The following is a 15,312-nucleotide window of genomic DNA, read 5'->3' on the forward strand; positions in this document are numbered from 1 at the left end:
TGGTAACACTGGGCGGTACACCAGAAGTACTTGTAGAAAGGAATGATTGTGTAGATGCTACACTTGAGGTTGTGCTCGGCACAGACGTTGGCGTTGTTGTTTCTGTCCCTGTGCTTACAGTTGGGCTACTGGTGCTTGCACTTGGAGTTACAGACGTACTTGTGAAAGGTGATGAAGTTGTCGTACTCAGACCAGACGTTGCAGATGTAGTTCCTATCGTTGTGCTGATACTAGGACCAGTGGTAGTAGCACTTGAAGTTACACCAGCAGGACTTGTAGAAGGCAATGCTTGTGTAGATGGTACAGATGAAGTTGTTGTACTCTGCACTGATGATAGTGTTGTAGTTCCACTTGTTGTACTTGGTGTCGTTGTGCTAATACTTGGGCCAGTGTTGGTAGCACTGGGAGGTACACCAGAAGTACTTGTAGAAAGGAATGATTCTGTAGAGGCTACACTTGAAGTTGTGCTCGGCACTGACGTTAGCGTTGTTGTTTCTGTTGCTATGCTGACAGTTGGGCTACTGGTGCTTGCAGTGGAAAGTACAGCAGACGTACTTGTAAAAGATGATGAAGTTGTCCTACTTAGACCAGACGTTGCAGATGTAGTTCCTGCAGTTGTGCTGATACTAGGGTCAGTCGATGTCGCACTTGAAGTTACACCAGAAGGACTTGTAGAAGGCAATGCTTGTGTAGATGGTACAGTTGAAGTTGTCGTACTCTGCACTGATGATGGTGTTGTAGTTCCAGCTGTTGTAGTTCCAATTGTTGTACTTGGTGTCGTTGTGCTTACACTTGGGCCAGTGTTGGTAGCACTGGAAGGTACACCAGAAGTACTTGTAGAAAGGAATGATTGTGTGGATACTACACTTGAAGTTGTGCTCGGCACTGACGTTGGCGTTGTTGTTTCTATCCCTGTGCTTACAGTTGGGCTACTGGTGCTTGCACTTGGAGTGACAGACGTACTTGTAAAAGGTGATAAAGTTGTCGCACTTAGACCAGTCGTCGCAGATGTAATTTTTGTCGTTGTGCTGATACTAGGACCAGTGGTAGTAGCACTTGAAGTTACACCAGAAGGACTTGTAAAAGGCAATGCTTGTGTAGATGGTACAGTTGAAGTTGTCGTACTCTGCACCGATGATGGTGTTGTAGTTCCAGCTGTTGTAGTTCCAATTGTTGTACTTGGTGTCGTTGTGCTAATACTTGGGCCAGTGTTGGTAGCACTGGGAGGTACACCAGAAGTACTTGTAGAAAGGAATGATTCTGTAGATTCTACACTTGAAGTTGTGCTCGGCACTGACGTTAGCGTTGTTGTTTCTGTTGCTATGCTGACAGTTGGGCTACTGGTGTTTGCAGTGGAAAGTACAGCAGACGTAGTTGTAAAAGATGATGAAGTTGTCCTACTTAGACCAGACGTTGCAGATGTAGTTCCTGCAGTTGTGCTGATACTAGAGTCAGTCGATGTCGCACTTGAAGTTACACCAGAAGGACTTGTAGAAGGCAATGCTTGTGTAGATGGTACAGTTGAAGTTGTCGTACTCTGCACTGATGATGGTGTTGTAGTTCCAGCTGTTGTAGTTCCACTTGTTGCACTTGGTGTCGTTGTGCTAATACTTGGGCCAGTGTTGGTAACACTGGGAGGTACACCAGAGATACTTGTAGAAAGAAATGATTGTGTGGATGCTACACTTGAAGTTGTGCTCGGCACTGACGTTGGCGTTGCTGTTTCTGTCCCTGTGCTTACAGTTGGGCTACTGGTGCTTGCACTGGGCGTTACAGACGTACTTGTGAAAGGTGATAAAGTTGTCGCACTTAGACCAGTCGTCGCAGATGTAGTTCTTGTCGTTGTGCTGATACTAGGACCAGTGGTAGTAGCACTTAAAGTTACACCAGAAGGACTTGTAGAAGGCAATGCTTGTGTAGATGGTACAGTTGAAGTTGTCGTACTCTGCACTGATGATGGTGTTGTAGTTCCAGCTGTTGTAGTTCCAATTGTTGTACTTGGTGTCGTTGTGCTAATACTTGGGCCAGTGTTGGTAGCACTGGGAGGTACACCAGAAGTACTTGTAGAAAGGAATGATTCTGTAGATGCTACACTTGAAGTTGTGCTCGGCACTGACGATAGCGTTGTTGTTTCTGTTGCTATGCGGACAGTTGGGCTACTGGTGCTTGCAGTGGAAAGTACAGCAGACGCACTTGTAAAAGATGATGAAGTTGTCCTACTTAGACCAGACGTTGCAGATGTAGTTCCTGCAGTTGTGCTGATACTAGGGTCAGTCGATGTCGCACTTGAAGTTACACCAGAAGGACTTGTAGAAGGCAATGCTTGTGTAGATGGTACAGTTGAAGTTGTCGTACTCTGCACTGATGATGGTGTTGTAGTTCCAGCTGTTGTAGTTCCAATTGTTGTACTTGGTGTCGCTGTGCTTACACTTGGGCCAGTGTTGGTAGCACTGGAAGGTACACCAGAAGTACCTGTAGAAAGGAATGATTGTGTGGATACTACACTTGAAGTTGTGCTCGGCACTGACGTTGGCGTTTTTGTTTCTATCCCTGTGCTTACAGTTGGGCTACTGGTGCTTGCACTTGGAGTTACAGACGTACTTGTAAAAGGTGATAAAGTTGTCGCACTTAGACCAGTCGTCGCAGATGTAGTTCCTGTCGTTGTGCTGATACTAGGCCCAGTGGTAGTAGTACTTAAAGTTACACCAGAAGGACTTGTAGAAGGCAATGCTTGTGTAGATGGTACAGTTGAAGTTGTCGTACTCTGCACTGATGATGGTGTTGTAGTTCCAGCTGTTGTAGTTCCAATTGTTGTACTTGGTGTCGTTGTGCTTACACTTGGGCCAGTGTTGGTAGCACTGGAAGGTACACCAGAAGTACTTGTAGAAAGGAATGATTGTGTGGATACTACACTTGAAATTGTGCTCGGCACTGACGTTGGCGTTGTTGTTTCTATCCCTGTGCTTACAGTTGGGCTACTGGTGCTAGCACTTGGAGTTACAGACGTACTTGTAAAAGGTGATAAAGTGGTCGCACTTAGACCAGTCGTCGCAGATGTAGTTCCTGTCGTTGTGGTGATACTAGGACCAGTGGTAGTAGTACTTAAAGTTACACCAGAAGGACTTGTAGAAGGCAATGCTTGTGTAGATGGTACAGTTGAAGTTGTCGTACTCTGCACTGACAATGGTGTTGTAGTTCCAGCTGTTGTAGTTCCAATTGTTGTACTTGGGCCAGTGTTGGTAGCACTGGGAGGTACACCAGAAGTACTTGTAGAAAGGAATGATTGTGTAGATGCTACACTTGAAGTTGTGCTCGGTACTAACGTTGGCGTTGTTGTTTCTGTTGCTGTGCTTACAGTTGGGCTACTGGTGCTTGCACTTGGAGATACAGACGTACTTGTGAAAGGTGATGAGCTTGCCGTACTGAGACCAGTCGTAGCAGATGCAGTTCCTGTCGTTGTGCTGATACTAGGGCCAGTGTTGGTAGCACTTGAAGTTACACCAGAAGTACTTGTAGAAAGGAATGATTGTGTGGGTGCTACACTTGATGTTGTGCTCGGCACTGACGTTGGCGTTGTTGTTTCTGTCCCTGTGCTTACAGTCGGGCTACTGGTGCTTGCACTTGGAGTTACAGACGTACTTGTGAAAGGTGATGAAGTTGTCGTACTAAGAGAAGGAGTCACAGATGTAGTTCCTGTCGTTGTGGTAATACTAGGGTCAGTGGTAGTGGCACTTGAAGTCACAGGAAAGGTACTTGTAGAAAGCAATGCTTGGGTAGATGGTACAGTTGAAGTTGTTGTACTCTGCACTGATGATGGTGTTGTAGTTTCAGCTGTTGTAGTTACATTTGTTGTACTTGGTGTCGTTGTTCTACCACTTGGGCCAGTGTTGGTAACACTGGGAGGTACACCAGAAGAGCTTGTAGATAGGAATGATTGAGTAGGTGCTACACTTGAAGTTGTGCTCGGCACTGACGTTCGCGTTGTTGTTTCTGTTGCTGTGCTTACAGTTGGTCTACTGGTGGTTGCACTTGTAGTTACAGACGTACTTGTAAAAGATGATGAAGTTGTCCTACTTAGACCAGACGTTGCAGATGTAGTTCCTGCAGTTGTGCTGATATTAGGGTCAGTCGATGTCGCACTTGAAGTTACACCAGAAGAACTTGTAGAAGGCAATGCTTGTGTAGATGGTACAGTTGAAGTTGTCGTACTCTGCACTGATGATGGTGTTGTAGTTCCAGCTGTTGTAGTTCCAATTGTTGTACTTGGTGTCGTTGTGCTTACACTTGGGCCAGTGTTGGTAGCACTGGAAGGTACACCAGAAGTACTTGTAGAAAGGAATGATTGTGTGGATACTACACTTGAAGTTGTGCTCGGCACTGACGTTGGCGTTGTTGTTTCTATCCCTGTGCTTACAGTTGGGCTACTGGTGCTTGCACTTGGAGTTACAGACGTACTTGTAAAAGGTGATAAAGTTGTCGCACTTAGACCAGTCGTCGCAGATGTAGTTCTTGTCGTTGTGCTGATACTAGGACCAGTGGTAGTAGCACTTAAAGTTACACCAGAAGGACTTGTAGAAGGCAATGCTTGTGTAGATGGTACAGTTAAAGTTGTCGTACTCTGCACTGATGATGGTGTTGTAGTTCCAGCTGTTGTACTTCCAATTGTTGTACTTGGTGTCGTTGTGCTAATACTTGGGCCAGTGTTGGTAGCACTGGAAGGTACACCAGAAGTACTTGTAGAAAGGAATGATTCTGTAGATGGTACACTTGAAGTTGTGCTCGGCACTGACGTTAGCGTTGTTGTTTCTGTTGCTATGCTGACAGTTGGGCTACTGGTGCTTGCAGTGGAAAGTACAGCAGACGCACTTGTAAAAGATGATGAAGTTGTCCTACTTAGACCAGACGTTGCAGATGTAGTTCCTGCAGTTGTGCTGATACTAGGGTCAGTCGATGTCGCACTTGAAGTTACACCAGAAGGACTTGTAGAAGGCAATGCTTGTGTAGATGGTACAGTTGAAGTTGTCGTACTCTGCACTGATGATGGTGTTGTAGTTCCAGCTGTTGTAGTTCCAATTCTTGTACTTGGTGTCGCTGTGCTTACACTTGGGCCAGTGTTGGTAGCACTGGAAGGTACACCAGAAGTAATTGTAGAAAGGAATGATTGTGTGGATACTACACTTGAAGTTGTGCTCGGCACTGACGTTGGCGTTGTTGTTTCTATCCCTGTGCTTACAGTTGGGCTACTGGTGCTTGCACTTGGAGTTACAGACGTACTTGTAAAAGATGATAAAGTTGTCGCACTTAGACCAGTCGTCGCAGATGTAGTTCCTGTCGTTGTGCTGATACTAGGACCAGTGGTAGTAGTACTTAAAGTTACACCAGAAGGACTTGTAGAAGGCAATGCTTGTGTAGATGGTACAGTTGAAGTTGTCGTACTCTGCACTGATGATGGTGTTGTAGTTCCAGCTGTTGTAGTTCCAATTGTTGTACTTGGTGTCGTTGTGCTTACACTTGGGCCAGTGTTGGTAGCACTGGAAGGTACACCAGAAGTACTTGTAGAAAGGAATGATTGTGTGGATACTACACTTGAAATTGTGCTCGGCACTGACGTTGGCGTTGTTGTTTCTATCCCTGTGCTTACAGTTGGGCTACTGGTGCTTGCACTTGGAGTTACAGACGTACTTGTAAAAGGTGATAAAGTTGTCGCACTTAGACCAGTCGTCGCAGATGTAGTTCCTGTCGTTTTGGTGATACTAGGACCAGTGGTAGTAGTACTTAAAGTTACACCAGAAGGACTTGTAGAAGGCAATGCTTGTGTAGATGGTACAGTTGAAGTTGTCGTACTCTGCACTGATGATGGTGTTGTAGTTCCAGCTGTTGTAGTTCCAATTGTTGTACTTGGTGTCGTTGTGCTTACACTTGGGCCAGTGTTGGTAGCACTGGAAGGTACACCAGAAGTACTTGTAGAAAGGAATGATTGTGTGGATACTACACTTGAAGTTGTGCTCGGCACTGACGTTGGCGTTGTTGTTTCTATCCCTGTTCTTTCAGTTGGGCTACTGGTGCTTGCACTTGGAGTTACAGACGTACTTGTAAAAGGTGATAAAGTTGTCGCACTTAGACCAGTCGTCGCAGATGTAGTTCTTGTCGTTGTGCTGATACTAGGACCAGTGGTAGTAGCACTTGAAGTTACACCAGAAGGACTTGTAAAAGGCAATGCTTGTGTAGATGGTACAGTTGAAGTTGTCGTACTCTGCACCGATGATGGTGTTGTAGTTCCAGCTGTTGTAGTTCGAATTGTTGTACTTGGTGTCGTTGTGCTAATACTTTGGCCAGTGTTGGTAGCACTGGGAGGTACAACAGAAGTACTTGTAGAAAGGAATGATTCTGTAGATTCTACACTTGAAGTTGTGCTCGGCACTGACGTTGGCGTTGTTGTTTCTGTTGCTATGCTGACAGTTGGGCTACTGGTGCTTGCGGTGGAAAGTACAGTAGACGTAGTTGTAAAAGATGATGAAGTTGTCCTACTTAGACCAGTCGTCGCAGATGTAGTTCCTGCAGTTGTGCTGATACTAGGGTCAGTCGATGTCGCACTTGAAGTTACACCAGAAGGACTTGTAGAAGGCAATGCTTGTGTAGATGGTACAGTTGAAGTTGTCGTACTCTGCACTGATGATGGTGTTGTAGTTCCAGCTGTTGTAGTTCCACTTGTTGCACTTGGTGTCGTTGTGCTAATACTTGGGCCAGTGTTGGTAACACTGGGAGGTACACCAGAGATACTTGTAGAAAGAAATGATTGTGTGGATGCTACACTTGAAGTTGTGCTCGGCACTGACGTTGGCGTTGTTGTTTCTGTCCCTGTGCTTACAGTTGGGCTACCGGTGCTTGCACTTGGAGTTACAGACGTACTTGTGAAAGGTGATAGAGTTGTCGCACTTAGACCAGTCGTCGCAGATGTAGTTCCTGTCGTTGTGCTGATACTAGGACCAGTGGTAGTAGTACTTAAAGTTACACCTGAAGGACTTGTAGAAGGCAATGCTTGTGTAGATGGTACAGTTGAAGTTGTCGTACTCTGCACTGATGATGGTGTTGTAGTTCCAGCTGTTGTAGTTCCACTTGTTGTACTTGGTGTCGTTGTGCTAATACTTGGGTCAGTGTTGGTAGCACTGGGAGGTACACCAGAAGTACTTGTAGAAAGGAATGATTCTGTAGATTCTACACTTGAAGTTGTGCTCGGCACTGACGTTGGCGTTGTTGTTTCTGTCCCTGTGCTTACAGTCGGACTACTGGTGCTTGCAGTGGAAATTATAGCAGACGTACTTGTAAAAGATGATGAAGTTGTCCTACTTAGACCAGACGTTGCAGATGTAGTTCCTGCAGTTGTGCTGATACTAGGGTCAGTCGATGTCGCACTTGAAGTTACACCAGAAGGACTTGTAGAAGGCAATGCTTGTGTAGATGGTACAGTTGAAGTTGTCGTACTCTGCACTGATGATGGGGTTGTAGTTCCAGCTGTTGTAGTTCCACTTGTTGTACTTGGTGTCGCTGTGCTTACACTTGGGCGAGTGTTGGAAGCACTTGAAGGTACACCAGAAGTACTTGTAGAAAGGAATGATTGTGTAGATGCTACACTTGAAGTTGTGCTCGGCACTGACGTTAGCGTTGTTGTTTCTGTCCCTGTGCTTACAGTTGGGCTACTGGTGCTTGCACTGGGAGTTACAGACGTACTTGTGAAAGGTGATAAAGTTGTCGCACTTAGACCAGTCGTCGCAGGTGTAGTTCTTGGCGTTGTGCTGATACTAGGACCAGTGGTAGTAGCACTTAAAGTTACACCAGAAGGACTTGTAGAAGGCAATGCTTGTGTAGATGGTACAGTTAAAGTTGTCGTACTCTGCACTGATGATGGTGTTGTAGTTCCAGCTGTTGTACTTCCAATTGTTGTACTTGGTGTTGTTGTGCTAATACTTGGGCCAGTGTTGGTAGCACTGGGAGGTACACCAGAAGTACTTGTAGAAAGGAATGATTCTGTAGATTCTACACTTGAAGTTGTGCTCGGCACTGACGTTAGCGTTGTTGTTTCTGTTGCTATGCTGACAGTTGGGCTACTGGTGCTTGCAGTGGAAAGTACAGCAGACGTACTTGTAAAAGATGATGAAGTTGTCCTACTTAGACCAGACGTTGCAGATGTATTTCCTGCAGTTGTGCTGATACTAGGGTCAGTCGATGTCGCACTTGAAGTCACACCAGAAGGACTTGTAGAAGGCAATGCTTGTGTAGATGGTACAGTTGAAGTTGTCGTACTCTGCACTGATGATGGTGTTGTAGTTCCAGCTGTTGTAGTTCCAATTGTTGTACTTGGTGTCGCTGTGCTTACACTTGGGCCAGTGTTGGTAGCACTGGGAGGTACACCAGAAGTACTTGTAGAAAGGAATGATTGTGTGGATACTAGACTTGAAGTTGTGCTCGGCACTGACGTTGGCGTTGTTGTTTCTATCCCTGTGCTTACAGTTGGGCTACTGGTGCTTGCACTTGGAGTTACAGACGTACTTGTAAAAGATGATAAAGTTGTCGCACTTAGACCAGTCGTCGCAGATGTAGTTCCTGTCGTTGTGCTGATACTAGGACCAGTGGTAATAGTACTTAAAGTTACACCAGAAGGACTTGTAGAAGGCAATGCTTGTGTAGATGGTACAGTTGAAGTTGTCGTACTCTGCACTGATGATGGTGTTGTAGTTCCAGCTGTTGTAGTTCCAATTGTTGTACTTGGTGTCGTTGTGGTTACACTTGGGCCAGTGTTGGTAGCACTGGAAGGTACACCAGAAGTACTTGTAGAAAGGAATGATTGTGTGGATACTACACTTGAAATTGTGCTCGGCACTGACGTTGGCGTTGTTGTTTCTATCCCTGTGCTTACAGTTGGGCTACTGGTGCTTGCACTTGGAGTTACAGACGTACTTGTAAAAGGTGACAAAGTTGTCGCACTTAGACCAGTCGTCGCAGATGTAGTTCCTGTCGTTGTGGTAATACTAGGGTCAGTGGTAGTGGCACTTGAAGTCACAGGAAAAGTATTTGTAGAAAGCAATGCTTGTGTAGATGGTACAGTTGAAGTTGTCGTACTCTGCACTGATGATGGTGTTGTAGTTCCAGCTGTTGTAGTTCCAATTGTTGTACTTGGTGTCGTTGTGCTTACACTTGGGCCAGTGTTGGTAGCACTGGAAGGTACACCAGAAGTACTTGTAGAAAGGAATGATTGTGTGGATACTACACTTGAAGTTGTGCTCGGCACTGACGTTGGCGTTGTTGTTTCTATCCCTGTTCTTTCAGTTGGGCTACTGGTGCTTGCACTTGGAGTTACAGACGTACTTGTAAAAGGTGATAAAGTTGTCGCACTTAGACCAGTCGTCGCAGATGTAGTTCTTGTCGTTGTGCTGATACTAGGACCAGTGGTAGTAGCACTTGAAGTTACACCAGAAGGACTTGTAAAAGGCAATGCTTGTGTAGATGGTACAGTTGAAGTTGTCGTACTCTGCACCGATGATGGTGTTGTAGTTCCAGCTGTTGTAGTTCGAATTGTTGTACTTGGTGTCGTTGTGCTAATACTTTGGCCAGTGTTGGTAGCACTGGGAGGTACACCAGAAGTACTTGTAGAAAGGAATGATTCTGTAGATTCTACACTTGAAGTTGTGCTCGGCACTGACGTTAGCGTTGTTGTTTCTGTTGCTATGCTGACAGTTGGGCTACTGGTGCTTGCGGTGGAAAGTACAGTAGACGTAGTTGTAAAAGATGATGAAGTTGTCCTACTTAGACCAGACGTTGCAGATGTAGTTCCTGCAGTTGTGCTGATACTAGGGTCAGTCGATGTCGCACTTGAAGTTACACCAGAAGGACTTGTAGAAGGCAATGCTTGTGTAGATGGTACAGTTGAAGTTGTCGTACTCTGCACTGATGATGGTGTTGTAGTTCCAGCTGTTGTAGTTCCAATTGTTGTACTTGGTGTCGCTGTGCTTACACTTGGGCCAGTGTTGGTAGCACTGGGAGGTACACCAGAAGTACTTGTAGAAAGGAATGATTGTGTGGATACTAGACTTGAAGTTGTGCTCGGCACTGACGTTGGCGTTGTTGTTTCTATCCCTGTGCTTACAGTTGGGCTACTGGTGCTTGCACTTGGAGTTACAGACGTACTTGTAAAAGATGATAAAGTTGTCGCACTTAGACCAGTCGTCGCAGATGTAGTTCCTGTCGTTGTGCTGATACTAGGACCAGTGGTAGTAGTACTTAAAGTTACACCAGAAGGACTTGTAGAAGGCAATGCTTGTGTAGATGGTACAGTTGAAGTTGTCGTACTCTGCACTGATGATGGTGTTGTAGTTCCAGCTGTTGTAGTTCCAATTGTTGTACTTGGTGTCGTTGTGGTTACACTTGGGCCAGTGTTGGTAGCACTGGAAGGTACACCAGAAGTACTTGTAGAAAGGAATGATTGTGTGGATACTACACTTGAAATTGTGCTCGGCACTGACGTTGGCGTTGTTGTTTCTATCCCTGTGCTTACAGTTGGGCTACTGGTGCTTGCACTTGGAGTTACAGACGTACTTGTAAAAGGTGACAAAGTTGTCGCACTTAGACCAGTCGTCGCAGATGTAGTTCCTGTCGTTGTGGTAATACTAGGGTCAGTGGTAGTGGCACTTGAAGTCACAGGAAAAGTATTTGTAGAAAGCAATGCTTGTGTAGATGGTACAGTTGAAGTTGTCGTACTCTGCACTGATGATGGTGTTGTAGTTCCAGCTGTTGTAGTTCCAATTGTTGTACTTGGTGTCGTTGTGCTTACACTTGGGCCAGTGTTGGTAGCACTGGAAGGTACACCAGAAGTACTTGTAGAAAGGAATGATTGTGTGGATACTACACTTGAAGTTGTGCTCGGCACTGACGTTGGCGTTGTTGTTTCTATCCCTGTTCTTTCAGTTGGGCTACTGGTGCTTGCACTTGGAGTTACAGACGTACTTGTAAAAGGTGATAAAGTTGTCGCACTTAGACCAGTCGTCGCAGATGTAGTTCTTGTCGTTGTGCTGATACTAGGACCAGTGGTAGTAGCACTTGAAGTTACACCAGAAGGACTTGTAAAAGGCAATGCTTGTGTAGATGGTACAGTTGAAGTTGTCGTACTCTGCACCGATGATGGTGTTGTAGTTCCAGCTGTTGTAGTTCGAATTGTTGTACTTGGTGTCGTTGTGCTAATACTTTGGCCAGTGTTGGTAGCACTGGGAGGTACACCAGAAGTACTTGTAGAAAGGAATGATTCTGTAGATTCTACACTTGAAGTTGTGCTCGGCACTGACGTTAGCGTTGTTGTTTCTGTTGCTATGCTGACAGTTGGGCTACTGGTGCTTGCGGTGGAAAGTACAGTAGACGTAGTTGTAAAAGATGATGAAGTTGTCCTACTTAGACCAGTCGTCGCAGATGTAGTTCCTGCAGTTGTGCTGATACTAGGGTCAGTCGATGTCGCACTTGAAGTTACACCAGAAGGACTTGTAGAAGGCAATGCTTGTGTAGATGGTACAGTTGAAGTTGTCGTACTCTGCACTGATGATGGTGTTGTAGTTCCAGCTGTTGTAGTTCCACTTGTTGCACTTGGTGTCGTTGTGCTAATACTTGGGCCAGTGTTGGTAACACTGGGAGGTACACCAGAGATACTTGTAGAAAGAAATGATTGTGTGGATGCTACACTTGAAGTTGTGCTCGGCACTGACGTTGGCGTTGTTGTTTCTGTCCCTGTGCTTACAGTTGGGCTACCGGTGCTTGCACTTGGAGTTACAGACGTACTTGTGAAAGGTGATAGAGTTGTCGCACTTAGACCAGTCGTCGCAGATGTAGTTCCTGTCGTTGTACTGATACTAGGACCAGTGGTAGTAGTACTTAAAGTTACACCTGAAGGACTTGTAGAAGGCAATGCTTGTGTAGATGGTACAGTTGAAGTTGTCGTACTCTGCACTGATGATGGTGTTGTAGTTCCAGCTGTTGTAGTTCCACTTGTTGTACTTGGTGTCGTTGTGCTAATACTTGGGTCAGTGTTGGTAGCACTGGGAGGTACACCAGAAGTACTTGTAGAAAGGAATGATTCTGTAGATTCTACACTTGAAGTTGTGCTCGGCACTGACGTTGGCGTTGTTGTTTCTGTCCCTGTGCTTACAGTCGGACTACTGGTGCTTGCAGTGGAAATTTATAGCAGACGTACTTGTAAAAGATGATGAAGTTGTCCTACTTAGACCAGACGTTGCAGATGTAGTTCCTGCAGTTGTGCTGATACTAGGGTCAGTCGATGTCGCACTTGAAGTTACACCAGAAGGACTTGTAGAAGGCAATGCTTGTGTAGATGGTACAGTTGAAGTTGTCGTACTCTGCACTGATGATGGGGTTGTAGTTCCAGCTGTTGTAGTTCCACTTGTTGTACTTGGTGTCGCTGTGCTTACACTTGGGCGAGTGTTGGAAGCACTTGAAGGTACACCAGAAGTACTTGTAGAAAGGAATGATTGTGTAGATGCTACACTTGAAGTTGTGCTCGGCACTGACGTTAGCGTTGTTGTTTCTGTCCCTGTGCTTACAGTTGGGCTACTGGTGCTTGCACTGGGAGTTACAGACGTACTTGTGAAAGGTGATAAAGTTGTCGCACTTAGACCAGTCGTCGCAGGTGTAGTTCTTGTCGTTGTGCTGATACTAGGACCAGTGGTAGTAGCACTTAAAGTTACACCAGAAGGACTTGTAGAAGGCAATGCTTGTGTAGATGGTACAGTTAAAGTTGTCGTACTCTGCACTGATGATGGTGTTTGTAGTTCAGCTGTTGTACTTCCAATTGTTGTACTTGGTGTTGTTGTGCTAATACTTGGGCAGTGTTGGTAGCACTGGGAGGTACACCAGAAGTACTTGTAGAAAGGAATGATTCTGTAGATTCTACACTTGAAGTTGTGCTCGGCACTGACGTTAGCGTTGTTGTTTTCTGTTGCTATGCTGACAGTTGGGCTACTGGTGCTTGCAGTGAAAGTACAGCAGACGTACTTGTAAAAGATGATGAAGTTGTCCTACTTAGACCAGACGTTGCAGATGTATTTCCTGCAGTTGTGCTGATACTAGGGTCAGTCGATGTCGCACTTGAAGTTACACCAGAAGGACTTGTAGAAGGCAATGCTTGTGTAGATGGTACAGTTGAAGTTGTCGTACTCTGCACTGATGATGGTGTTGTAGTTCCAGCTGTTGTAGTTCCAATTGTTGTACTTGGTGTCGCTGTGCTTACACTTGGGCCAGTGTTGGTAGCACTGGGAGGTACACCAGAAGTACTTGTAGAAAGGAATGATTGTGTGGATACTAGACTTGAAGTTGTGCTCGGCACTGACGTTGGCGTTGTTGTTTCTATCCCTGTGCTTACAGTTGGGCTACTGGTGCTTGCACTTGGAGTTACAGACGTACTTGTAAAAGATGATAAAGTTGTCGCACTTAGACCAGTCGTCGCAGATGTAGTTCCTGTCGTTGTGCTGATACTAGGACCAGTGGTAGTAGTACTTAAAGTTACACCAGAAGGACTTGTAGAAGGCAATGCTTGTGTAGATGGTACAGTTGAAGTTGTCGTACTCTGCACTGATGATGGTGTTGTAGTTCCAGCTGTTGTAGTTCCAATTGTTGTACTTGGTGTCGTTGTGGTTACACTTCGGCCAGTGTTGGTAGCACTGGAAGGTACACCAGAAGTACTTGTAGAAAGGAATGATTGTGTGGATACTACACTTGAAATTGTGCTCGGCACTGACGTTGGCGTTGTTGTTTCTATCCCTGTGCTTACAGTTGGGCTACTGGTGCTTGCACTTGGAGTTACAGACGTACTTGTAAAAGGTGACAAAGTTGTCGCACTTAGACCAGTCGTCGCAGATGTAGTTCCTGTCGTTGTGGTAATACTAGGGTCAGTGGTAGTGGCACTTGAAGTCACAGGAAAAGTATTTGTAGAAAGCAATGCTTGGGTAGATGGTACAGTTGAAGTTGTTGTACTCTGCACTGATGATGGTGTTGTAGTTTCAGCTGTTGTAGTTACATTTGTTGTACTTGGTGTCGTTGTGCTAACACTTGGGCCAGTGTTGGTAACACTGGGAGGTACACCAGAAATGCTGGTAGATAGGAAGGATTGAGTAGGTGCTACACTTGAAGTTGTGCTCGGCACTGACGTTCGCGTTGTTGTTTCTGTTGCTGTGCTTACAGTTGGTCTACTGGTGCTTGCACTTGTAGTTACAGACGTACTTGTAAAAGATGATGAAGTTGTTCTACTTAGACCAGACGTTGCAGATGTAGTTTCCTGCAGTTGTGCTGATATTAGGGTCAGTCGATGTCGCACTTGAAGTTACACCAGAAGAACTTGTAGAAAACAATGCTTGTGTAGATGGTACAGTTGAAGTTGTCGTACTCTGCACTGATGATGGTGTTGTAGTTCCAGCTGTTGTAGTTCCACTTGTTGTACTTGGTGTCGTTGTGCTAATACTTGGGCCAGTGTTGGTAACACTGGGAGGTACACCAGAAGTACTTGTAGAAAGGAATGATTGTGTGGATGCTACACTTGAAGTTGTGCTCGGCACTGACGTTGTCGTTGTTGTTTCTGTCCCTGTGCTTACAGTTGGGCTACTGGTGCTTGCACTTGGAGTTACAGACGTACTTGTAAAAGGTGATAAAGTTGTCGCACTTAAACTAGTCGTCGCAGATGTAGTTCCTGTCGTTGTGCTGATACTAGGACCAGTGGTAGTAGTACTTAAAGTTACACCAGAAGGACTTGTAGAAAGCAATGCTTGTGTAGATGATACAGTTGAAGTTGTCGTACTCTGCACTGATGATGGTGTTGTAGTTCCAGCTGTTGTAGTTCCACTTGTTGTACTTGGTGTCGTTGTGCTAATACTTGGGCCAGTGTTGGTAGCACTGGGAGGTACACCAAAGTACTTGTAGAAAGGAATGATTCTGTAGATGCTACACTTGAAGTTGTGCTCGGCACTGACGTTGGCGTTGTTGTTTCTGTCCCTGTGCTTACAGTCAGGCTACTGGTGCTTGCAGTGGAAAGTACAGCAGACGTACTTGTAAAAGATGATGAAGTTGTCGTACTTAGACCAGACGTTGCAGATGTAGTTCCTGCAGTTGTGCTGATACTAGGGTCAGTCGATGTCGCACTTGAAGTTACACCAGAAGGATTTGTAGAAGGCAATGCTTGTGTAGATGGTACAGTTGTAGTTGTCGTACTCTGCACTGATGATGGGGTTGTAGTTCCAGCTGTTGTAGTTCCACTTCTTGTACTTGGTG

General features: G+C 45.5%; 1 protein-coding gene across 1 annotated transcript in view; it reads right to left on the bottom strand.

Annotated features, from left to right (window-relative positions):
- Positions 1–2,270: 2,270 nt before the first annotated feature.
- Positions 2,271–15,312, bottom strand: part of LOC135464676 (mucin-2-like) — a 52,705-nt gene continuing 39,663 nt past the window's right edge. The window contains exons 24-30 of the mRNA XM_064742169.1: positions 12,323–12,486; positions 9,566–9,620; positions 8,233–8,396; positions 7,688–7,820; positions 5,198–5,260; positions 4,960–5,123; positions 2,271–2,472 (exon numbers count right to left, since the gene is read on the bottom strand). Of these exons, the coding sequence (XP_064598239.1) occupies positions 2,271–2,472; positions 4,960–5,123; positions 5,198–5,260; positions 7,688–7,820; positions 8,233–8,396; positions 9,566–9,620; positions 12,323–12,486 (945 nt within the window). The remainder of the gene's footprint in view (positions 2,473–4,959; positions 5,124–5,197; positions 5,261–7,687; positions 7,821–8,232; positions 8,397–9,565; positions 9,621–12,322; positions 12,487–15,312) is intronic.

The sequence above is a fragment of the Liolophura sinensis genome, chromosome 1 (assembly GCF_032854445.1).
Source record: "Liolophura sinensis isolate JHLJ2023 chromosome 1, CUHK_Ljap_v2, whole genome shotgun sequence".
NCBI lineage: Eukaryota > Metazoa > Mollusca > Polyplacophora > Chitonida > Chitonidae > Liolophura > Liolophura sinensis.